Source organism: Anthonomus grandis, chromosome 8 (assembly GCF_022605725.1).
Source record: "Anthonomus grandis grandis chromosome 8, icAntGran1.3, whole genome shotgun sequence".
Taxonomy (NCBI): Eukaryota; Metazoa; Arthropoda; class Insecta; order Coleoptera; family Curculionidae; genus Anthonomus; species Anthonomus grandis.
In genome coordinates this window covers 4738848-4765028 of record NC_065553.1, presented here as the reverse complement: position 1 = coordinate 4765028, position 26181 = coordinate 4738848, and the positions used below count along the sequence as shown (strand labels likewise).

The 26181-nt window shown below is 32.7% G+C and overlaps 2 protein-coding genes across 3 annotated transcripts in view; both read left to right on the top strand.

Annotated features, from left to right (window-relative positions):
* LOC126739335 (peptide transporter family 1-like) overlaps positions 1–12738 on the top strand; it is a 34017-nt gene extending 21279 nt beyond the window's left edge. For both annotated transcript variants that reach the window (XM_050444974.1, XM_050444975.1), the window contains 11 exons: positions 5580–5658; positions 7183–7511; positions 7568–7742; positions 7806–7888; positions 7946–8185; positions 8247–8491; positions 9964–10051; positions 10109–10263; positions 10319–10505; positions 10577–10822; positions 11920–12738. In XM_050444974.1, the coding sequence (XP_050300931.1) occupies positions 5580–5658; positions 7183–7511; positions 7568–7742; positions 7806–7888; positions 7946–8185; positions 8247–8491; positions 9964–10051; positions 10109–10263; positions 10319–10505; positions 10577–10822; positions 11920–12108 (2016 nt within the window). In that variant the 3' untranslated portion in view covers positions 12109–12738. The remainder of the gene's footprint in view (positions 1–5579; positions 5659–7182; positions 7512–7567; positions 7743–7805; positions 7889–7945; positions 8186–8246; positions 8492–9963; positions 10052–10108; positions 10264–10318; positions 10506–10576; positions 10823–11919) is intronic.
* A 4232-nt stretch (positions 12739–16970) lies between these two features.
* Positions 16971–25676, top strand: LOC126739861 (peptide transporter family 2-like). The gene is made up of 12 exons (XM_050445677.1): positions 16971–17106; positions 17169–17247; positions 17301–17629; positions 17691–17865; positions 17917–17999; positions 21175–21414; positions 21471–21715; positions 23566–23668; positions 23724–23902; positions 24817–25021; positions 25085–25330; positions 25389–25676. The coding sequence occupies exons 1-12, from the start codon at positions 17080–17082 to the stop codon at positions 25482–25484; spliced, it is 2007 nt and encodes a 668-aa protein (XP_050301634.1). The 5' UTR covers positions 16971–17079; the 3' UTR covers positions 25485–25676.
* The last annotated feature ends 505 nt before the right edge of the window (positions 25677–26181 follow it).

Below are 26181 nucleotides of genomic sequence, written 5' to 3'. Positions count from 1 at the left end.
CGCATGCTTATAGATTTCATATATTTTATATTTTTCGCTTTATATCTTCTAAATCATATGTGTCGTTAACTATTACCATTTGGTAATCTGCGGAAAGTAAAGTATACAGAAAACTCCCATTTATATCTAGTCCCATATTGGAACATGTCCTTTGCCATACCTTAAGTATTTCATTGCCATAAATTTTACAGAAATCTTTTATCGGTTTTAAAACTTTGGATAACCGCCTACCAACTTTTATTTTCGTCTCTAACCCCCTCTAATGATTTTACGACGGGCACATATTTTCCATGTATCTGTATACTATTACCTAGAATCTTGTGTTTTTTTGTTCGTGTCATAGCTATAGGTCCATAGATATTAGATGTCCATAAATATTAAATATGTTGTCGACGCATGATCATCCAGCTATAATTCTGCTTTGTTCTTTATCCGTTTCTACCCCATTTAGTCGTTCTCTGATTAGCCATTCGTATGGGCTGCCAATGGTAGTACTAATACCTGACACTAATGCCTCGGTAGTTTTTACATTCTGTTTTGACCCCTTTTTGTGTATTGATGTTTGAAATACCATGCATTTGCCATCATTTGGTGGATCTTCCATATTCAAGAAACATTCTGGAGCATTTTTACGTAAATCCATTTGATGTTTCCGGGACCTGGGGCTTTAATTAAGATTAGAATTATATTCTTCAGCTGGATACTAATATCGTTAGTGAAAGGCCTGTAAGAATAAAATAAAGACTTTTGGTTACAATGCTTCTATTGTGGTAATATAGTTTTGTTATGTGTACCCTTACTTGTTTTGAATTTTCAGTATTAATTACAACTAGGTAGGTAACTTAACAATTTGAAATCAAAGACAAAGTTTTTCGATGACATAGAATACACTTAGACTGGTGCTAAATATTGTAGTATCCATGTAAATATAGTGTTATTCATGCTTATTATTTTTTGCAATCTATTATTGTTAGTATTAACCTAAATTAAGCGAATTTGTTTAACAATTTAAATTTTATTAAGTTTATATCTCCACAACAATTAAAAATAGAGATACTATATTTTGTACTATATTTATATACTATATTGTGATTCTTCTGGTATATTTGGAAAATATACCAGAAGAATCACAAATAAAGTGCAATCTCTTTGTTGCCCCTCTTGTATATATGGCTAGTTATGCTATGTAATTATCACGTAATAATATTATAATAATATTATAACGTAATTAATAAATACATACATGCTGTTTTTTTGACCTATATCTATCGCAGCATCTTTTTAACTAACCTTAAAAAATCCATTAAACTTTGCATTTTTCCATTAAAATACCAGTTTTAAATTCACATGAATATCATTTCGATAAATTATCCTATTACATTTGACATTGACAAAGTAACAAAATGCATTGCATTGTCTTTTTATATGCTATTACAGTTTTAATGAAATCATTGAAAACTTGTTTCTATAATATAGTGCGCATTATTATAGCACTCTCTAGAGGAGTGACGTCATAGATTTTTTTAAACTTGTGAAAATGTCTATTTACATTCCAAAATAGAAGTTCTAGAATCTTATTTATAGTTCTAGAATTCTACCTTATTGTTTCTTTTATAAGTTATAAAGGGACAGTTTTATGTTAAAAATAAACAAAGCGATAATGATTATTTAATATTTAAATAATTATATTACAACATCTGTTTATTTATATCTTTAAAGATTTTATACAAATCGTTTGTTTACTAATAAATATAAGCTAATAAGGCTAGGGAAGTTTGAATTTTAAATTAGCTTAGACGCATATGTACATGAAATAAAAAATTAACCTTCAGATAAGGAAATTTATTGGCTAACGTTTGGTAATTTGATTAGTCATGGCATTGAAAATTAATGCAACATGTCAAAAAAGATTTATTTTTCAGTTTAATTTTGAATATTTTTTTATATAATAGACCCTAATTGAAATTTGAACTTTTATTACAAATTCAACGGTCGTAGTATTTTTATAAAATATATAGGATTATGAAAGTATTACATTATTTTCAATCGTTTCGTATATTTTTTAACATAAAAATATGAATTAATATACTCTAGTTACTGCGAGAATTTATTTATTAGTCATGGTATAAAATATGTATATTATATCTTTATATAAATTGAAATTTCAAATTAAAATTAAACTTTTTATAAAAAAATAATTAAGACAAATCCCTTCTATGGATATCCACTTCTAAAATCATAGGTATTTTCTCGAGAAAAAAAAATTGCTAAAAGAAGCTTATATTAGTGACCACTAAAATATTAGTTTCATTTTTAATTCATTTATATTTCAAAAATATACAGGGTAACTCATTGAAGAAAATCTAGCAAGGTATACGGCTTTGAATGTGAATATTTTAAAAAAGCCTTGATTCGGAATATTTTTATTTTTAGGGGAACTTAACCTGGTTAGATTCAGATTAACTTTGAAACAATTTTTTCAGTATATTTTAACTTTTTTTAAGTTAAAATATAAATATAGAGACTTTACTGGTAGGTTGCAAAAAGTACAGAACTCATGTATTCGGTTTATATGTGGCATTCGGCGCAAGTTTCTCATAAACTAAAGGAACTAAACTGGTTGTCAATATAAGCATATCATTGCATTCTGCTTGCGATTTTACAAGTTCCTATACATTCCATTTAAAGTTAAAGTACTTGCTGAAGTTAAAGATCGTATCACTCTACCGATTATCATGGATTGATTGATTTTTTTAGTAATTTAACTGGAATATCTTATTTTCTGAGCATTTTGTAGATACAATGCATAATATTTTTTATGATATGGCAATTGAGTTGTATGTGAAACATTAGAAAAATTTTTCGAAAGAAATTTTTCAGGTGGTTTGATCCAGGTTTTAGAAATCTACACGTCTACAGTCAGATTATTTAGAGTTCTCTTGTTTATGAACTAAATGTAGTGTCATTACTAACTACAAAACCCTATGACTCGTCCAAAATAACATTACGCGATTAATAATAATAATATATTAATGTTATTATATCTGATGTCTTTAATATATATAAGGAACCAGGCCCCATGTCTCTATCCCACCAAGTCTTCTACAAAAATGCAATTTTATAAATAAATAAATAAATAAATAACGCCTTTATTCAAGTATTTCTTTGCACATATAATGCAAAAACATATGAAAATGTACATTCACATCATATGCACAAGAATAGCGCAACTGGCGAAGTTTAGCCTCCTGGCCATTATTCCACTCAACCAATTCTCCGGATATTAAGTTCACCATCTTTAAATGTTAACAGAGAAAGTCCAATAGAATGCTTTTAAAAGATAACACTGAGGATAAAACAGTTTTAACCAACCATAACAATATAACAATGCAGTACATATATACATACAATATATCTGTCACCAAAAAAGTTCTAAAAATCTACTGCACATCTAATAAATACCTCTTGTACTTAGACCTTAAATAACCAGTATTGCATACCTTAAATTGAAGAGGTAAGTTATTATATAAGTTAAGACAATTATAACTGAAGGTCTTTTTAAAAAAAGAAGTTCTATGTTGTGGCATTGTTAAATAATTTTTATCTCGCAAAAAGCGATTATGCACAGCCTCCCTATAAATTAGTTTTTTAAACAAATATACTGGTTGTTGACACATATTTAGTTTTCTAGAAAATAGAGTCAAGTTAAAATTATACCAGTTATCACACTTAAGCCAACCCAACTCTTTTATATTTTCTGAGACATGATCAAATTTTCTTAATTTATAAACAAATCTACAGCATGTATTTTAAACGTATTGTATCCGTTTTTTATTTACAACATGTAAGAATGGATAATATACTATGAAACAATACGAATAATACGATGAAATAAAGCCATATGGTTTTATTTTATCTTTAGCTCTTCACTCATTGAAAGAAAATTTTCGCATCGTTGAAATCGAGCTTTTTCTAATGTTTGTACCTGGAGATAAATAAACATTTCCAGTATTACACTCAAGCTTTTTGAAACCTTTATCTGTGGCTGTCTTGACACATTATTTGATAATTGGATATATTTTTTGATTTTCTTTGCTTTCTTTGGTTTTTTTTGTTTTATAACATTGACAAAAAATACAAACTCTACAAACAAATTACACCTGAACACTACTGAACAGGTATCGTAAAGAAAATAAAGATATTTTAATATTATTTTGAAAGGCTGCTATTTTGCTATGGGTAGAAGTAATGACTTAATATTTTATGACTATAAATCATTCTGTGGAAGCTTTTGTTTGGAAAATGAGCTAATGACCAAAAAGTAGTATTTAGGTTGCAAATGATGTGTGCCAAATTTCAAATTTTTATATAAACGCATTCAAACGATAAGAGGGGGGACAAGTAAGAGCCGCACTGTATATACTTTTCCAAGGCCTTTGATCATGTCAATTATGAGGCTCTGAGCGTTTTCAAATACAAAGATCGTTGTTACAGATGTTTGCAATTACAGTCTAACCTGACTAGTTTGTTGAATGGTGGGGCTTAAATATCTCAAAGTATTATTGGATTGTTTTCAAGTTCTCTGTCACAGATTCATGACCAAGGGGTAATCCTTGATTAGCTCCATAATATCTAATTTACTTCTTGTTTAGATATGATTTCAATTTGAATGAGGTACTACGATCGGCCATAGATGTTCAAGAGATCAACATGTTCCTCAAGTTCTGCCTCAAAAACAATGTATTGTGAACTTTTCCTCCCTGGTCTAATGCCATAATAACCTGGGAATATGCACCTCAAGCATATCGAATATTTAAAATGCAGAGAAGGGATATCATGGTCGTTGGAGCTTAAGAGAGGAGCTGGAGATTTATAGAGAAATTGGTATAACGACTATCCCTTCTCTGTATATTCTCTAAAATTTGCTTTATGTGGAAAAAATAGACGTAACTACAAGGTTCATGCAGATGTTGACGCCTTTAATACAGGATAAATTAGCTCCTACTGACGAACCTTTTGTAAGGTGCAAAAATGGTCCAGGATATTGGGGTTATCAGTTTTTTTAATAACATTCCTCTAGAAATACATGGGTTTATTATTAGTTGTAATTTTTATTAAGATTATGCATAAATTTACGTCCTCACTATACTTTTAGTATATTATGATAAATTCAAAACTTGGTCAATTTGTTCAATAACAGTGGTCAATACCATTGAGAAAAAAAACACAATAATTTATATGCAGCACCGTTGGCGAGGTCAGTTACACCTGTTTCAATTAAATATTCAGAAATATTACATAAATCGTCCAGATAGCAAAAAGATTTTAGAAAAAGAATGAAGGTAAAATGCGATCAAGGATAAACCGCTTTCTCTTTACAATTTTGCTTCACAACAAATACAGTTGCGTCTTAATAGATGCAGTCTACCATAGCGTTGCAATAAAAACATATGAAAGTGTTTAAAATAAGTTTAAAACGCCTATTAAGTTCTTGGCAACTCATGATCATTTTATACTTTAAATTTTTGTTAAGAATTTAAAGATAAATAATTAATGACTTATTTTTTTTTATTTTCCAGAAACTCCCTTACCCAAAATCAGTATTTTTCATTGTGAGCAATGAGTTCTGTGAGAGGTTTTCTTACTATGGAATGCGAAGTAAGTAAATATTGACACGTGTCTTAATTTATCACGATATATATCAATATTAGAGCGAAAGATAATGCAACATCATTGTTTAATGATATAAAAATTTATATCTATCACGCTATTACCTATTATATAATTCGAAATTGCGGTCTTATAGCCAAAGTGCTAATTACCCAATTGTGTGTTTGCCTGAGAAAAATTTAATCGCAATTAATACTTGACATGACATTGGCAATAAATATTTATTTTTAACCCGTAAGTAATGAAATTGCGTAGAAAAGGTACTTTTGTGTAAATTTTGAAAAAAAAAGTTATAATAAAAAAAATCCCAGAATCGAACATGGGATGCCTGTCCAACAAACCCAATAAATCGCATCAATACTGCGCGGTAACCTTTTTTAGTGTTTTTCTTGGAGAAAGACATAAAGTGGTGTAGGAATAACATTTTTAAAAAATAATAGAGAATTTACATAGAACAAGTTACAACCAAGGTCTATTCACAACCAAGAGGTCAGACATAAACATCGATCGTGCAAACCTGCGGTTCTAATTGGTCAACGTACCAGTCGAAAATTCCCAGCGAGCCAATCCCTGAAGCTACTGAAGTAACGTATAAATTTGTTTATGTTTGGCCTTTTGACTTATGAATGGATTATAGTTAAGGTGGTTGTCTATATACCCACGATTCATGGTAGGCAACTTTCCAAAAAAACTTTGCTGATGCCATTACTCTTGGCTTTAAAATTGGTAAAATCGAAGTTTTTCGTGTCTTCACTTTTGCTCTCTATCTGAAAAAAAATTGCGGCGTTTTAAAAGTTACTTAATTATTAAGGTACTTATCAGGCCGCCATTTTGTTTTTGAATTTGATTATTTTATTTAGGCAACATTCTAAAATTGTAAGGCATTCGATCCTTCTCCATTTTACTTGATTGCTTTCCCAAGGAAAAATAGAATGATGGCGACCAAGAGCCATTTTGAAAATAACAGCAAATCAATTGTCAAAGTATCCATAAGGTACTAGTAAATAGTGTTGCCTAATCTTAAGTCGTCGAAATATCCAAGAGGTATTACCAATTTGGCAGGCTATTTTAAATTTTATTTATGGACCCGCTATTCGGAAGATAATTTAAAATTTTATAAATTTTTTTTCTTAAATATTTTCCTCTAATTTTTCTCTATGCCATTTCAATTTCATTTCTTTTTAATATACCCCATATTATAAATTGCATAATAATGACAAAAATCTTAAATTGACTGACATAAGCGCTCAGAATGTTGTAAAAAAACAGGTTTTTAAGTGAAAAGGATTGTCTACCGTGTACAAAGGCAGGATACACAACAGTTTATCCAGCATTCTACTAAATTCTATTTATATCAGCATAACGTTTTAAGTGAGAAATTGAAGTTTGACTAGGTTTCAATTTTTAGTTTCTATGAAAAATAAATTTTAAATTGAACAAAGCCAATGTAGCGAATTCTATTTATTGGGATTTACTCTTTACCCAATTCTACATATATATTTTGTTTTATAGCAATTCTCATCCTCTACCTCACGGACATCCTCAGATACACAGAGTCTACGGCCAAAATCCTCTACCACACCTTTACAATGTTCGTCTACTTTTTCCCACTTATTGGTGCAATTGTTTCCGACAGCTGGCTAGGCAAATTCCGTACAATTCTCTACGTGTCAATGATCTACGCGTGCGGTAGCATCCTCTTGGCCTTAACCGCTGTAGACCCGTTACAGATACCGCAAGAACCTTTTACGATAGTCGCTTTGCTTCTAATTGCTGTGGGTACGGGAGGGATTAAGCCTTGTGTAGCTGCTTTTGGCGGTGACCAGTTCGTTCTACCTCAAGTAAGTTGAATCTTTAAATGAACTCTTGTGATGCTAAGTTTTAAGTTTAATTTTAGCAAGAGTTTCAACTCGCCACCTTTTTCTCCCTCTTCTACTTCTCCATTAACGCCGGCAGTCTGATTTCAACGTTCCTAACACCGATCTTGAGAAATGATGTTGAGTGTTTTGATAACAGTAGTTGCTATCCATTGGCTTTCGCTGTTCCGGGAGTTTTGATGGTTATTTCCATCGGTATGTTGGTAACTTTTGATTTGGTTTTGTTATTTTTGTTGTTAATGTTTTAATTAATTTCAGCTATATTTGCCGTCGGTAAGCCTTTATACAAGATCAAGAAGCCTAAAGGAAACGTGTTTGTCAACGTTGTACAATGCATGTCGGTAAGCGCTTGCTATTAAAACCATTTAAATATTTCCTATTAAAGCATTTTTATTTAGTATGCTGTAAAAAATCGGAAAAATGGTCCACCGGTTGACCATTGGTTGGATCGATCTGAGTCAGAATATGGGGCTAAATTAGTCAGTGATATTAAAGCATTATTAAAGGTGCTGCTTCTGTACATTCCTCTTCCGATTTTCTGGGCCTTGTACGACCAACAAGGCTCCGGATGGACGTTCCAGGCCGTCAGAATGGACGGAAACATTGGATTTTACACGATTCTACCTGATCAAATGCAGGTAAGATTTAAAGAAAGCTACTAATGCACCAAAGCACTACTTACAAAAAATATTTTTTTAGGTAGTAAACCCTCTTCTGATCCTAGCCTTCATCCCTTTATTTACTTACATAATATACCCACTACTTGCCAAATGCCACCTACTAAAAACACCTCTCCAACGAATGTGCTGCGGAGGTTTTTTGGCAGCAGCAGCTTTTGCAGTGTCCGCTTGTGTGTCCATTGCTTTAGAAAGCACCTATCCTGTTCTGCCATCTAGCGGAGAAGCTCAAATCAGGATCTATGATACTACTTCTTGCAACTATCAGTAAGTTTTATCTAGAGTTGATACTAAATAAACCTGGATGCACGTGACTTTTAACATAATTTACTAGCCAACTATATAAACTTTTGGTATAGATAGACTATATTTAAATTTTCCGCGCCTATGTTGATGACAAATGACCTATTGCTCCAAGTTTGCCAAGTATGATTTGTTTATCTGTTCTTTCTTCTACTTCTCAAATTTCAATAGAAAGTTGTTTTTTTCAGTGTACCTCTTTAAAACAATTCTTGATTCTTGAATTCTTGAGCTTGATTGCTGAGAAAATATATAAAATCTTGCAACGCTGTATATGTTCTGAATACAGCATCCACTACTAGACCATTTTTCTCTTACGCTTTGGCCAAAATCTCAACATAGTGTCAGCTCTATTTCATAACCATCAATTTGCTTTTTAATTTGTCGGAATCGGATTTCGCAATGTTATTCTGATACTTAAATATAAAACGTAGGCAATCATGGCAACACTGGAACGTGTATGTAAATTTAGCTGCTTCTCATCAAGTTTTGCCAACATAAACTTAAGTTTATCTTGTAGCAAGTTCACTTGGACTAAATGCCATAATCTGTTTTCTTTTGCGTTCGAAACTATTTTCTTCTGGTTTAAAGTAGAATTTTAAATTAAAATAAACTTTAATATACGATATGACAACCTAATTGGGCAACATGGTCGAACGTCATGAGATTAAACGAAAAAAATACCAACGTCAAACGGTACGGATGTTACTTTTTAAACAAATTGGGTTAAAAATGGATTGATTAACTTAACGTCGTAATTGATACTTTCTTTACCTAAGGCATGCTCCTCTATGCAGTTCTCAATTACTTTACCTCCACGTCAAAATTTGACATGTTTGACGTATTTGACATATAAATTACTTGGAAAGAATGGGACTACCGACTGGCTCAGTATTCTTTTCTAAGAAAATGCCGTGTTGCCAAGTTATTTTATAAGCTTAGGCGTAATTTACAAGAGCTATATCGAAAGAATTACCGATGAAAAAAATGGACATTAAATAATGAACCCCGGATATTTTTTTATTTTAACAAGAAAATTCAAGCATTGCTTTGAAAATATATTGAAAAACTTAACGGCGTCGCAATAACGTTCAAAGCAAGATTTATAAACTTGACGTCGTTACCCATCATGGCCCGATCCAATCTAATTTTTAAAGCATTATAATTACACCAATAAAGAAAAAAATATACATTCACATGACCAAAACATAACTTACATAACTGGATGCAACTTTTGTTAATTATAGACCTAAAAGTTATGAAAAATGTCTTCCATAAGCCAATTCATATTTTTTTTATTGTCTTAAGCAGTTCTGATACCGTTCAAGTTTATAAATCCAGCTTTATGAGACCGGTTATAGGATCAAATGGCGTTGATGAATTTTTCGAATTTTATAAACTTTTTTTTACTTCGTATTAATTTTAAATACCAATTCTAGATTTACGCGTGATGGAAATAACGTTGGCACCCTCACAGACGGTTATTACGAAGATAAATATCTCAGTATTAGCAGTAAAACCCAACTGGTAAGTATAAAAGCCTAAAAGCTCATTACCTTTTACCAACCAAGGATTTTTTGTTAGGTTAATTTTGCGTTCACATCTTCTGCTTGTGAAAACTATGATGTACCTTTAACCATGACAGAAGCAACCGCATATGGAATATTTTTACACGATAAGGGTGCTGAAACATACGTAGATTCTGTAACTAAGAGTGAAGACGGATATCCCTTAGTAAGGTAAGTCTAGAGAGTCAACATTTGATAAAGATTTCTTTTAAATCCCTTTTTTCAGAACATTAGTCAGCGATAAATCTGCAGTAAACTACTCATATTCTGATGGTGACCATAATTTAATGGTGGAAGCAGGAAACTTCACAATAAAGAAACTTTCATACGTTGGTACTTACACTATTGATATTCTAGACGGCAAAGAAGTCGAGTTTAAGCTTGGAGGAACTTATACTGTCCTTATAAACGCGGTAAGTATATTTTATTTAACGAATTTGTCTCAGTTAAATAGAAATTATTAAAAGATGTAAATTCTTTCTAGAAAGAGAAAACGATGTCCTCCATAATAGTCACCCAACCAAATAGCGTTCACATTCTATGGCTTCTACCTCAATATTTCATCATCACCGCCGCTGAGATCATGTTCTCCATCACTGGTTTGGAGTTTTCGTATTCGCAAGCTCCAGTTTCTATGAAGTCAGTGCTACAAGCGTGCTTTTTACTAACTACAGCCATAGGAAACCTTATCATTGTGTTGATCGAGTCTGCAAGCATATTCACACTTCAGGTAAGCATTATTTTGATAGCAGCGATCATGCAGAGAATCTACCAGCTTAGTCCTACTCATTTTGGAACTCGTTTCTGTTCACCTTGAACCTTGAGCAAATATACCTGGAATGTTTTTATTAGATGCCCATATTGGATGAATGAATTAAATATGTTTTATATTTTCTAAGAATAGAATGAGAATGTCAACAGATTTCGATGTCATGCTCATACCTAGAGAACGAAAATTGCAATAGTCCTGACACATTTTCACAAATAAAAAATGCGAATAATAATTTTAAAGCTTCAAATTAGGTGGCTCTTGGACATACTGACATCGCGATCTCAGTCTATGGAAAGTTAATGCAGTTATGTTTTTTGGATATAATTGTGCAAAGTATGTCAGAAAAAACACAATTTATAGAAGATCCAGAGTGTACTTAAGAAATTAAACGGAGATACAGAAAAGAGAGGAAAAGTTCCATTTTCATGTTTAGATACCCAGCGCAGTCTCAGGAATCCTAAGTAAATACTAATGGAGCGGGTTAGGAAGGGACGGAAAACTTTTCTTTTACATGTAAACATCGCATTTATCATATATATACACATCATTACATACGCATCATTTATGTAGTGTAAGAGTCTGATGATGATGAGCGAACTTGTATCGAAAATTGAATCGAAATGCATAACTCTTGACATAGAGACTGGCATTTTCATATGTGGAGAAAAAACTTCGCGCTCTTCCTAACCCGATATATTATAACCATTCCACTTCAAGAATCGACTTCTGCACATACAAATGGTATGAAGCTTTGGATATAATTGTGCAAACTATGCCAGAAAAACGCTATTTCCAGAAGATCTAGGTAGAAATGAACTGGTGATATAGAAAAAAGACGGAAAAGCTTTATATTTATAACTATTTTGAAATTACCTCTAACTTAGCAAGTTTGTTTTGGTATAAGAGTCTGATTCCTTTTTTCCACTCTCATCTTTACCATTTATCTTTTATGATGGGTGCTGGTAATTGCAGTGTAAAAATGTTTCTCCATTATTCAAACCCATTTCTGTCTCTCTCTTCTTTTAATATAATAAAAAACCAGTTTTTTTTTTCAGTCTAATGATTTCTTCTTGTACACCGGGCTTATGGTGGGCGACATGCTTATTTTCATGTGGCTGGCAGTACGTTACAAGTACGTATCCGACGAGGATAGCAGCATAGCAGAAGATACGGTGCTGGAGCCCGACAATAAAAAAAGCACGAATGGGGGTCTGGACAACCCCTCGTTTGAAAAGAGTAACTGAGATATTATTTAAAAAAGTATTATATACGAGATTTAAATATATGTATAGGGTAGTATTATTCGTTGGAAAGATCTGGGATTCCATCTTATACTCGTAAGTTAATACCTTAACCACCACGACCAACAGTATTTACAGGAATTAAGGTTTTATATATACCAAAAAAATACAATCTTTTTCTATAAAATGCAACATTTTGATGATGCTAATAGGTACTAAATGAATTGGTAAAGGGACATGCACATGTCCAGCAACATTAATTTGATTCCAAAAGGGATCTTAAAATAGATATTTTTTTAATTTTATTTATTACAATTACTTGGTAATAAATTTATAATTTTTTCATTCATTTATAAATAATTTAAGATTCTTTTTGGACTATTAAATATTAATAAAATAACAAATTATTTTGTTTCTAGTCTTTGGTGTTATTGTTAAAAAAATTAAAATTTTTAGGTTTTTTTAACTAAACTCTTAAACCGTTTTATATTATATACATTTAATTTTTTTACTAAATTTAAGGCAGTATGTACATATTATATATTAAGTAGTAAGCAATGTACTATATATGTGATAATTGGATTTGTTTTTAGAGAAATAAAAATTATACCTACTTGTATATTTTATTGTGTACATGTTTGTTTTTATTCTGCATTTTAAACCATCATTGTTGGCATGATAATAATAAATTAGGTCAGAGAGTGTACTGAACGGTTCATGGCAATATTCATTTGGCAAAACGTTTGTAATTAAATCATCGTCACGTGATCGCAGAGTGAAATGCGGTGTTGCCACCTAGGTAAACCATATATAAAGTTTGTAATTATAAATAATTTAGAATCGACTCATATAGGATGTTTTACCGCAATATCCCTTGTATGCCTTCATTAATTCTTTAGGGTGTTTTCATTTATTTTTATGAGATATAACTATTCGTGTTTAATGATGAATATATATTCTATATTAATCATTTTACCACTTATTTTAGTGTCTATAGTTTCTTGTCTTTTGGCAACAAATTAATAAAGTTCTAATTCAATTGAAAACTAAATTGAGGTTAAGGATTTAAGTAATAAAGATAAAATTCCTAAATTTAGAGTATCAGATAGCACTATCCTTAGAAGGTCCTCAATGACCCTTTGATGATCCTTTCAATTGTTAGGAAAAATTTTAGTATTTTTAATTGAAAAAACTTTTTTTATGTTATTTTTTTAATTTTTGCTTAGATTTCCTAAATCTTGCTTTTCCTGGCAAATTCCATTTGGCAAAATGATTCCCATCATATGCCCGCCACGTGATCGTAGAAGGTAATCCGGTGTTGCCACGTAGGTACACCGTAATAGAAATATCCCTAGAATGGTCTGAATGACCATTTGTTGTGCTTTTAGATTGTTAAGACATATTTTTATTGCTTTTTCTAAATATTCAGTTATTTTTCATTCAGTCATTTGTCACATTTTCTCTATTTTGAAAATAAATACTAATTAGATTTTTTTCCAATAATTTTAAAATGTGACCTAACGCTTTCTATAAAAAGTTTTCAATCTTAGAGAAAAACTAAGGATGTATAAAGAAATAAAAAGTTTTCATCCAATTAAAGTGTATATATAAATGTTTTTTTTAGAATTTCAAAATTCTTAATATTTATATATAAAAAAACACCGCAGATTATTAGAGATGAAAATAATGGTAGTGGATATCGGAAATCTGGAAGGAATATTCAATTACGCTTTTGCATATTTCTTCCATTTTCAATGACAACAGATGAAACATCCTAACGATTCAATTAGAAGAGCTGACAGGACCAAGTATATTAATAGGAGAAATGAGACACGCGGTGAAGCTTATGAAGAATAAAAAAACCCCAGGTCCTGATAAATTGTGTTCTGGGACTATTACTTTTATAACGTTACCAAAAGCAAGTAATAATAATAATAATAATAGTACCGGAGACAATTCAATATATAACATCAGGATGCACATCTCTACTAGCTGCCGAATATCTGCACCGACATAACTGTGTGGCAAAAATTATTCATCAAGAACTGGCAAAACTTTATCATCTAATTGGCGAAACTTGCTCCTATTAAGAGTACAAAGCAGAAACTGTACTTGAAAATGACGACTTTCGCCTCTACTGGGACAGAACTGTTTTGACCGATAGGACGCTGACTTCAAACAGACCAGATATAATCTTAATAAACAAAGCCCAAAAGAAAACCTTTCTAATTAACATAGCAGTGCCAAATACCAATAATGGCCTAGAATACAGCTTTGGTAATGTTGCTCGATTAAGAAATGTAGCTTATGCTTCCGCCCCAACCGAGTTCCGGGAACACATTTTATTTAACTTATTTTATTAACGAGGTTCGAGATCCATGCCCTAAGGTTGGCTCACCATAAAAGTACTTCGGAAGTGATAAGACAAGGCAGGAATCAACTTGGGAAAATGATCTCGAAGACCGTCCGACGAAGTTTAAGCTATTTTTGACTACAACACCTAAGAGACCATTCCACTGTTCGAATTGTAATGAGAAGACGCCAATGTCCCGAGCCTTTGACAGACTCAAGGAACCAGGAAAACTTGAACTAGTCAGCTTCATGGTTCGCAAGCTGGCTGGGTGCTACCACGCATAACCACCACGTATAAGGATTAACCGGCTGCCACGTTCTGGGAAGAGCTTAGTAGTACCGGGAAAAATATACGGCCGTGAGATGGTGGTGGATACAGGACCAAGTCATACCATCGTGAAGCCGAACATCGTCGCTCAATATTGGATTTCACCACCACCACATTTAATCCTGGAGTCAGAGGAGGGAAGAAGGAGTCTGATTCTTGGACTATATAAAGCAAAAGTCCCCATTGGCTAAACAATATTCCAACAGCCAGTACTATAGTGTCCAAAATCATAGATAATGTCATATTAGGATTAGATGTTATGAATGCCCAGTAGTTTAAAATGGATGCATATAACCGGATATTGATGAGGCGAACTGAAGAGATTATTATGCACTACCTCACGAAGATAAAGGAAATACCAGCTGAGTTATCTAAGGATATTACCCTACCAGCAAATTCAGAAGTGCTGGTTGATACAACAACTGGAGGCAAAAAGGAAGAAACTATTTTAATTGAGCCCATGGAAAGCTGCAAAGTATATGGTCAATGAATTTTTCCAGGAAAGACGTTACCTAAGAAACAGAAAAAATCTGCTATTTTGGTTCGAACGGTAAACTTGAAAGGGTATGATTAACACCTGAAACAAGGAGAGAACATTGGCGTATGCTCTGAAGTAGCAGCAGTCATAAAAATGCTAATAGAATTCATCATTCAAGCAGACCTTTTCCGGTATGTTTACAAAACCTTCTTTTTGAAGAATCTTCTGCCAATTTGATTATGGACCAGTGTAGTAAATTCCGACGTCTTATTGAAGAAACTCTAGATGTGTCTTGCACGATAATGACCTGGAAAGTACTGAATTGGTGCAGCATCGAATTAACACTGGATATAATGTTCCGATAAAACAAGCACCTCGAAGTATGACGTCATCACTAGACGCCAACCTAAAGTCCTAAAGAATTTTGCTTATTTTAAAAAGAAGTTCGAATGGTGTCAAGAGTGATCCAGAAAAAGTAGAAGCAATCAAAAATTGCCTACTGACAAACACCAGTTAAGAAGCTTTCTGGGTCTAAGGCTTCTTTCTACCTAATACCGAAGATTTGTAAGAAACTTCGCTAACCTTGCAAAACCTCTTCATAAGCTCACGGAGGACAAAATGGTATTTATTTGGTCAGCAGACTGTGAAAAAGCATTTCAAGGGATAAAAAGCAATAACCAATTTCAACGTATCCTATTCCTGGATGAATTTTTATTTTGGATGCAGATGCAAGCAATGTTGGAATTGGAGCCGTCCGATCACAAAAATATGAGGATGGTGAGCAAGTAAGAGCTTATTTTAGTGATACTCTATCGAAGCCAGAAAGAATCTATTGTGTGACCAGAAGAGAGCTATTGGCAGCAAAAAAAGTAGAACTATTGAACATTTCCATAAATATTCGTATGGTTATCGATTCATCCTTAGGACTGGCTATGCTTCGTCCAGGACTGACTATGCAGCGACTTCCGACGACGAAGATGAAAATTGTAAACATCGTCAGGCTAGCGCCTTATCATGACTGAAGTAGCTCTGTAGGTGTTGATTGATCTGGACGATCAAACTTGAGAGCCAAGCAGTGTTATGAAAACGTAAATACCTTTATTATTCTCGTAATTTTTGTACTGTTTCGCTCGGATTTTGTAGTCTAAGTTTATTTAGGGTTCTAATTACATTTAGTTATTTATTTTCACCTGTAGTGTCTAGTTTTTAAGTAGTTTATCTTGTTTGAGGACCCCATAGGTCCCCAAATTAGGTCATTTAGATTATATTATTGTAAATCCTTGTATTTTATATTTTTTAGAATTTGTATACTTGCTTGCTTTGATCGTCAGCATGCTCTTGAAATTATTGGTCTCCATCGGCAAAAACAATATACAACATTTCTAAGTTATTCCAGGTTAATGGACTAACATTGAATTAAACATAACGAAAGGTGTCAGTATAGAGTTAAATTCTTCTGAATACGTGAACAAGTATATCTTCTTCTTTTCAATAATTGAGGGCATTGGATAGTAACTATTAATTAATTTTTACTAAAATAGTGACGTAATGCCCATAAAATAAGCGAATAACCAATCGTTGGTTAAATAGAACCAATCTTGTAATTTTTGTATTTCTTTTATAAATTGTGTTTCTAATGTAATTACGTACTGAGTGGGCAATATTCAGTAATAAATAAACTATAGCAAAATAAAGAATTATTATAACAATGTATAAAGTGATAATGGGGATCACATTCTAAAAATGTCAACAAAACAATAATTGTCAAATTATTAAGTTAATAAATGTAAAAAAAAAAATCAGCTAAACTAAAATTATGGAAAACGATGCGGATGCTCCTCAGGTTAGTTAAAATAATTATCAAAACGCCAATTTACTCGGTCAAGCTAAAATACTATTTTACAGAAGCTAAAATTTCCAAAAGCAACCATTTTCCTAATAGCCAACGAAGTTTTGGAGAGGTTTTACTTCTATGGATGCACAGGTAAATATTTCCCTCATATTAGTATATATTATTATAACGAGTGTAATTTTCAGCAATCATTGTCGTTTACCTCAATAACGTTTTGGACTTCAGCGAAAGAGATGCGAAGTCGCTTTTTCACGCATATTCCATGCTGATCTATTTTTTCCCTCTGTTGGGCGGCGTAATATCAGATAGTTGGCTGGGAAAATTTAACACCATCGTTGTTTTCACAGCGGTTTACTCAGTGGGTAGCATTTTGCTTGCGTTGACCACATATAATGCTTTAAAGCTACCAAAAACAGAACTTACCATAACTTCCCTCATGATTATTGCTATTGGAGGCGGATTGATTAAGCCATGCATTCCATCCTTTGGTGGAGATCAGTTTATATTACCTGATGTAATACCTCATAAAAACTCTTCTTGATTATTCTCTGGACTGCTTATAATATCATTTTTAGCAACAAAGTCAGTTGACTTTATTCTTTTATTTATTTTATTTTGCCGTTAATGCAGGAAGTCTATTGGCAATGTTTATTACTCCGCTTTTGAGAAGTGAAGTGGACTGTTTTGGTGAAACTGGATGCTACCCTCTAGCATTTTCATTGCCGGCAGTATTTATGGTGCTAGCTTTAGGTAATAATAAAACAAAATATTTTCTTCAATAACATTTCTTTACTATTTTAGTTGTATTTTTTGTGGGTAAACCATGGTACCGAATCTTGAAACCTGTGGGAAATGTGGTTGTTAACGTTTTTAAGTGCATTTGGGTAAGTATGTATAATTACCATCCGTTATAGCTTTAAAAGCATTAGCAGACAATAAGCAGCAAAATAATATATTAAACACGTTAATTCGATGTTAGGATGACCTTATAATATGTCCATCTGAAAATTAAGAACGAAGTCAAGAAAGGAATCCCTTACATAAGAATATTAAGAATTAAAACCATTAAGAATTCAGTAGATATCCTCAAGAATCAACCTGTAACCTTTGGAAATAATTTCAACATAACCACAATTTTCTGCTTTTTTAATGATTAGGATATTTCCAGAAAGAACTCATCATTTTCAATTTCTTTCAATAGTTTCAAAGGTTTAAATCAGAATCATTAAAGCTAATAATGATCTCATAAATATTTAAAAACGTTACGTTAAACATTTGACGTTTAAACGACTGCTTAGAATTATTGTGTAATATTGATTTAACTGAATGGAGTTTCAATTTATTTTTTTTTAATTCAAAGCAATATTGGCGATTTACCATATTAAAGTACCTTTCCATATATAGTCCATAATATAGTCGTTATTTTGAATTATACAGGGTGTTTCTTAACCTATACGCATAAACTTGGGAAATTATTGCTAATGATAAATAATGACTAATAGTGAAAAAAAATTAAGTAAAATATTTTTAGTTTCTGAGATAATTCTTTTTTTTTTCACAAAAATGTAATAACTTTATCAGGTGGAATTTTGTTTTCAAATTAAGAAGTAAAAAAGTCCGGATGATGTTTATTATGTTTAGTAGTACCTACTTTGCTATCAGTTGATACAGTTGTGTTCGTATTTCGTTTTTTATTAAAATTATGCCGCATAATTTTTCAAATGAGGAACTAATGGACATGTTACTGGCATACGAAGAATCAAGACAAAACAGTGTGGCTGCAGCTAATCTTTATGCACAAAGGTTTCCTCATATGTATCATCCGTCGCGTAAAGCTTTTTTGCGTGTGGTTCAGCGGGGTGGAGAAACTGGAAATTTGTGGCCGAGGCCAGGGCAACATGGTGGAGCCATTAGACCTAGGCGCATTTTAAATCTGGAGAATTTGATTTTAGATATCATCGAAGAGCATCCTGACATAAGCACTAGAACAATTGCAACGCAATTTGGATTATCACCAGTCACAGGTTGGCCAATTTTAAGGCATGAATTACTGTATACATTTCACGTCCAAAGGGTACAAGCTTTACTTCCAAGGGATCATGCGCCTGGAGTAAACTTTTGCGAGTGGTTGTTACATCAGCAGCAGTTAAACCCAAACTTTACCAGAAATATTTTAGCTACGGATGAAGCAATTTTCACACGCAATGGTATTCACAATTTTCGCAACACGCATTTTTGGGCAATTGAAAATCCGCATGCCATTCGGCGAACAAACTTTCAACAACGATTTTAAGTAAATGTGTGGGCTGGAATTGTAAACGGAATACTTATTGGCGCTTTCATTTTGGATAATCGTCTAACTGGTGCTCTTTATTTACAATTCTTGCGACAAAATTTGCCGGTACTCCTTGAAGAAGTCCCTCTTCACATTAGGCAGAATTTGTGGTTTCTTCACGATGGTGCTCCACCACATTTTGCGCGACCAGTGCGACGGCACTTGGATCGAATGTGCCTCGAACGATGGATAGGCCGAGGTGGTCCAATTGGATGGCCTCCTCGATCACCCGACCTTAATCCGCTTGACTTTTATTTTTGGGCCACCTAAAATCTCTGGTGTATGTAACCGAAGTTGACAATGAACAAGAATTAAGATATCGGATATTTGCTGCCGCCGAGGAAATTCGACTACAACCTGGATTAGGCGTGCTCAATTATGTATTGAAAGTCATGGAAATAACTTCGAACAGTTACTATAAAAGTTAAATAAACATTTATTTTGGAGAATTTACTTTTTTTTAAATTTTAATTAATAAGTCGTTTATCTCCGTAACTAAAACTATTTTACTAATTTTTTTTTCACTATTAGTCATTATTTGCCGTCAGCAATAATTTCCCAAGTTTATGCGTATAGGTTAAGAAACACCCTGGATAATACAAACCAACGACGCTATTTTAACTATCTAGCGTTAGCACAGTTAGCCACGAGTCTTGATGAGTTCACCCGACTCCTGTCCGTCCCAGAAATTACCCTCGCGGTTTTGCCATAAGCCTAAGATTTCTTACTTTTAATTCCAGATACAAAATATTGTTTTCTATTGTTGCAACAGTTTTTGTAGTTCATTTCTGAATTCCAAGACCAAAGTTTAGGCAGAACATAGAAACACTCACAGCGCTCTTGTTTGTATGTTAAGAGATATGTCTTAATATAGCACTTTCCCTTTAAGTTAAATTTCTCAAAAAGAACATATTTTCAACTTCTTAGGTACATTTCTCAATTATTAAAAATGTTTTGGAAAACTATGCTCCTTCTAAGTCTTCAACTTCCAAGTGATATCTGCAATGTTAAAATATGCGCTCAATTGTCTTCCAATTTTCAAACTGTAAGTTTTTTGGTTTGAGAAATATCAACAATTTGTCCCTGGGAGGTTAATTTCTTTTAAGAAAAACATGTTTCAACTTCCAAGACTAATATCTTAATTTTTTGATTTTTTTTAAGATGCTGAAACATGTAATTTATAATTTAACTAGAAGAATCAGTATTCTAATTCTTAAGTCTCTAACTTTTTTAGGCTTAGAGATACGATTTTTTCAGATTGCAGGATTGATTTCCAGGCTCAATTTTAAAGAATTATGGTATAAACAGCGAATTTTACAAGAAGAAGTTCCTTGAAAAGCTTGGAAAATCAAGGCGTAGTTAAAAAAAAGCCTTCTGAGGCTCCTTCCCTTATTTTGCTCCCTAAACAAACTCAGCGAATTTTTCTAATTTCCTTCATATGGCCTTCATTGGCCACTTCACTTTCTCTATAACAACCTAGATCACCATCATTTTACACTTTATATCAAACCTTTATCTCCAACTTTTTCATCTCTTTCTCCTCTTACTTCTCAATGTGATCAAATATATCAATCATATAACGAGAATATTGTCTGATATTTACTAGGATGTAAATACTTGCTATCGACATTATTATCAACATATTTTATATTAAAAAACTAGTATAAGCTTTACATTTCAGTAACATTCTAGGAATATTAAATTAATACTGTTTTAATTTCCAGTATGCCATTCGTCATCGAAAAGAAGAACCACCAGTAGACTATTGGCTAGACAGATCAGAACCAAAATTCGGAGCAGATTTGGTAAAAGATATCAATGCTGTTGGTAGAGTTTTATTGATTTTCCTCCCCCTCCCTGTCTACTTTGCCCTTTACTATCAACAGCACTCCGCTTGGGTCTTACAGGCTTCTAAAATGGATGGGGACATTGGTTTTTACACCATACTCCCTGAGCAATTACAGGTATTTTTTATTTTTTTTATCGCGTTACCAGGAATCAATTATTATTCATATTCTAGATAGTCAACCCTTTGATGGTAATTATTTTAATTCCAACATTTACCTACATCATATACCCTTTACTAGCCAAATGCCGTTTGTTACGTACATCCCTTCAAAGAATGTGCTGTGGGGGTTTTATAACAGTTGCCACCTTTGTGGTGTCTGGATTTGTATCCCTTGCCATAGAGGCATCTGATCCAGTGATGCCCGGAGCCAAAGAGGCACATATTAGAGTATATGATCCCACTGAGTGTGACTATCAGTAAGTCAAAGTATATTATTTATTATGGTAAAAGAGGTATAAGAATTGGGAAATATTATCGACGAAACAATCTGAATAAGGCATGAGGAAACAAAAAGATCTCAGCTTTAAAACTGAATACCTTTAATTTGCGTGCTAGTTTGGGTGTCTATACTAACGAGGACTTCAGGTTTCCTGATCAGATGAGTTGTGGAAATTTCTTAGATGATGCTGATAAACTGTGTAGTCAAAGAGTTCAACTCATTCAAACTGTCGGTCTCTCTAAAAATTAGGCAAATTTTTGGGAAAGAAAGCTTCGGGAAAATTTTCCCAATGACTTTTCGTACGTATTTTCACCATCTTAAAATTTTTCTAGTAAAAATGCTGATATAAGTATTCAATGATTTTATTTTACCTAATATTTATAAATTTTAACACTTGTTCCAGGAGAAGGCGAAAAAGAAAACTTTTGAGTTCATGTCCGATTTTCTTAAAGTTGCTTCACATTAATTTAACTGTTCAAGAAAATATTGAACAATTTCAAAAGTAGCTGGAAATCCTTAGATTTTTTTCCTGGAAACTCTTAAGTTTTCAATAGGCTCTTCTGGATCAACTGATAATATTCTTCTTCAGTTGATTCTGGGATCTATAAGATCTAGACTACTTATTATAATCTTCTGTACAAAAAGGAAAAACTACGTCCCATAAACCAAGTCCGGTTAGAAAATTAACTTTTAAGAATGATTTCTACGTTTTTTAGAGAAAACGCTTAAATATATCTGTAATGATTTTGGATGAAATACCTTTATTAAGATTTTCCAATGTCTAGCTTTCTCAGGTTTAAAGATATGATCATCATTTTGTTCATAAGAATTTCAATGTCTTCATGGACAATTTTTTTTTTAAATAAATAAAACATCCCAGGCGACACCACAATTAGAACTTTTGGCAATGTTATTGCTGCCTCGTGATTGACAGGTACCATCTGGCTTGAAAAAAGATCGTATTATCCTTTTATACAAAGGGAGACATAGAAAATCGATTCGATCTTTCGACCAATATCTGCTTCACCTACGTAATAAAAAATATTGGAAAAACTTGTTAAAGAAAAGGTTCTTAAATATCCAAAGCCTTATAAACGTTCAGCAGTTTCAAAAAGCCAAAAGTACAATGGACGCTATTTTTTATTTTCTTAAAAGATTGTATCTTGGATTGAATAATGGTGAATATGCTGCTGCGGTATTTTGTGACCTATCAAAAGTCTTTCACTATGTCAGCCACAGAATTCTGGTAATCAAGTTAAAGGCTTAGGGGTTTAATGATTTTGTAATGGTTCCGCTCATATTTAATGGGAAAAGTGCAGACTGTGACGTTTCAGTACCAAAGCTAGGATTGGTAATAATAGGTTGGTCCTATGTCAAATATGTCAATAATAAGGTATTTGTTTTTCAAAAGAGTAATTAGATGTTTATTTAAGGTTAGTTTTCGAAAGCCTAGGAGACATCTTATACATCCTTATATACTGTATTTTTTATTTTAAAGACAGGCTGCCTCATTTTTAAAGAACATATAATTCTCGGCATGCGTCATATGTTAGATTGCCTTTGCCTAAATCGAGAGAGCTATGTGTCTTGTTGGAAAATTAATTCTTATCCCTTATATGCAGGATCCTTTTCTATGATATTTGTTAGAACTGGGTCCATAGCATTTTGTAATAAAAAAGCTACAATGAAATTTCCAAACTGTTGTGCGTGTACTTCGTCGTTGGATTGGTTATCAGCCCAGTAAATAAACTTTCTCCATATTTTAGCTCAAGACTAAATTTTGTTAACATTTATTCTAACACTATGTTATAGTATATGTTTTTTCAGTATTAACATCTCTGAGAATGTTCTTGGAGAATTCCCGGTTAGACCGAATATCGACGGTTATATGGAATCACTTAATACTCCCTTAAGTAGTACCAGCACAAAAGTATGCAAAAGTAGAGATAAGATATCTCATATCTAATATCGTCCCAATATTTTAGGCAAATCTCGAATTCTTCAGTGCACACGGAAATACAACTGATCATTTAACTTGCCCCAATCATTTAATACCGATACATATAAAAGAAAAAAATGCTTATTACATTTATGTAAATCATGAAGGGGCCCATATTTTCAATGATGTTTTGGAGAAAAGTAAAAGTGGACAACCATTAGTCAGGTAAGATTTAGTAGTAAAGTGTAATTTTTGAACTTACATTGTCTTTATTTAAATTTAGCACGACGTTTCGGTTGGAAAGTGTTTGATTATCAAGTGTAAACTACCAACAATTATTCTACAGGCAAATATACTAGAGATTGAACTTAATGTTGAATTTTCTCCTGATTTTGTCCAAGATTCCCTAATTGATGTATGGAATCGTTAAAAATCCTGTACGATCCTCCAGTTGCTGTGATCTTTATTTCTGCTGCTTTCCTAATAGTTGTCTCTATTATTTTGCTTGAATACCCGTTCTATTGTAAATCTTTTTTTGCTATTTCCCTGCTAAGATCAACATTGTTACATACTGTAGCTACACTCTTACACAGGGTTTTAATAATTCCCACCTTTGTTGAACTAGCATAGAGTTGTTGTCCTGTGTTTAAAAATTTGTCCATTGTTCTTTACAAGAACATTTAAGAAGAGCAGTGCTGACTGGGTTTCAACTTCGTCGTCAACTTGATGTTTCTCCTAATAGTACTGATGTTTGGTCCCAAATAATAAGTGTGTCATCAACATATCAAAGCCAAACCCACACCTCGGGTTTGGATAGAGTTAGAGCGTGCGTGTCCTCCTAGATCCACTCCATGTATATGTCCTTTATCGTGCCCGTAAACCTATTTTTAAATTGAAACTAGGAGTTACGAAGACAAACTTTCAAAAAGTCCATCACTCCCTCAAATGGAAGTCTAGTCCGTTATGCAGGTATTGTGTAATGCCTGAGTGTTTCTCTGATCATCTTAAGGTATTCTCTAAAGGGCATGTTTGTATAAAGACTCTCAACATTAACGCTTATTAGCTCATCGGAAATGTACAAACCCAACCTGAAAATCATTCAGAATCAAGTTCGTCTGAAGTTTCTTATTTGATTCTAGAACAATATTTGCAAGAAGCAATGAAAGTATCAAATATGAGTATGCGGGATCCCGAAAGAAAACCTTTGAGCTAAAAGTAAATGGGAAACAAGTCAATCGTGAACTACAGCAAGTACCTCAACCAGGAAAATGGACCCTTTCTACAAACGAGAAGGAAATATTAACTTTTAGGCCAGGGGGATGCTATATTGTTTTAGAAAATGTCGTAAGCCACAAAAGTTACTTTGATTGCAAAATGATTAAAACCGTATTTTTTCTTTGTGTTTAGGCAAAAAAAACTGCTCGCTTAATAACAATGTTCAAGCCTAGTCCTATACATATACTTTGGCAATTACCACAGTATTTTCTCATTACGAGCGGAGAAATTTTATTCTCAATCGCCGGATTGGAGTTTGCCTATTCTGAAGCTCCTGTATCGATGAAGGCGGTGGTAAATGCGTTTTACTTACTGAACAGCTCTTTTGGTAACTTAATTGTTATAATTATTGAACAATGTCATTTTTTTAAACAACAGGTATAAGCTGAATCTTTCCTTATAGCTAAAAATACTGATTTTTTTATTTTGTTTTTAGTCATATACGTTTTTTCTATATAGCTGTCTGATGGCGGGAGATATGGTAATTTTTACAGTGTTAGCGATAAGGTATAAGTACCTCAATACTTTTTAAAGCCCTAGAAGTTATTGAGGAACCGAATCTGCCACAAAAGATATTATATATATATATATATATATACATATATATATAGTGTTAAACAATTGTTTTTTTTTATTTGAAACTAAATTTCATTAAATTTTACTAAACAATGTTATAATGAAACCAAGCCTCTTAAACGAGATAATAAACATTATAATAATAAAAGTCTTTAAATTTCACAGAAAACATTTCAACTTTCTAGAATTGCACGTCGGCAATGCCGCATTAAGTTTTAACGCAAATTTTACTTTAACGCGTTTGATTGGGCTCCCGTCGAATTATTCCGATCCTACTAGCCACGTTGCCGACAAAGCGAGAAATGCATCACGTGAGTTTTTTTAGTGAACTTGGTTCACTAAAAGAACCGTGGGTTTATTATCAAATTAGTGTTTGTTAAATTTCACATATGAGATGAACGCTTGTAGGCGGCACATAGAGCCGCCATATTGCGAATAAATCAATTCTGTTGTTGCCAAAATATCTGTTCGGTTTTTCTTAACATAAACACGAATTTTAGGAGTATTAAAAGTCTTTTATGTATGACCCCATTAGCATATTTTAAAAATGTTAGTAATGCACTACGAAACTTTAAAATGCTTAAAATATAAGGTCGTGTTTAACCTATGCATGTTTATAGTTAATAAAGGTTAATAAGTTTTAGTGGTCACTA

What these genes read in the sequence shown, in the direction of transcription:
- LOC126739861 (XM_050445677.1), top strand. Translation starts at nt 17,080, where the DNA reads ATGGAAAACGATGCGGATGCTCCTCAG. An exon ending in TTACTTCTATGGATGCACAG is followed by an intron (nt 17,248 to 17,300) that starts GTAAATATTTCC and finishes TGTAATTTTCAG; the next exon opens with CAATCATTGTCGTTTACCTC. An exon ending in TAAGTAGTACCAGCACAAAA is followed by an intron (nt 23,669 to 23,723) that starts GTATGCAAAAGT and finishes CCAATATTTTAG; the next exon opens with GCAAATCTCGAATTCTTCAG.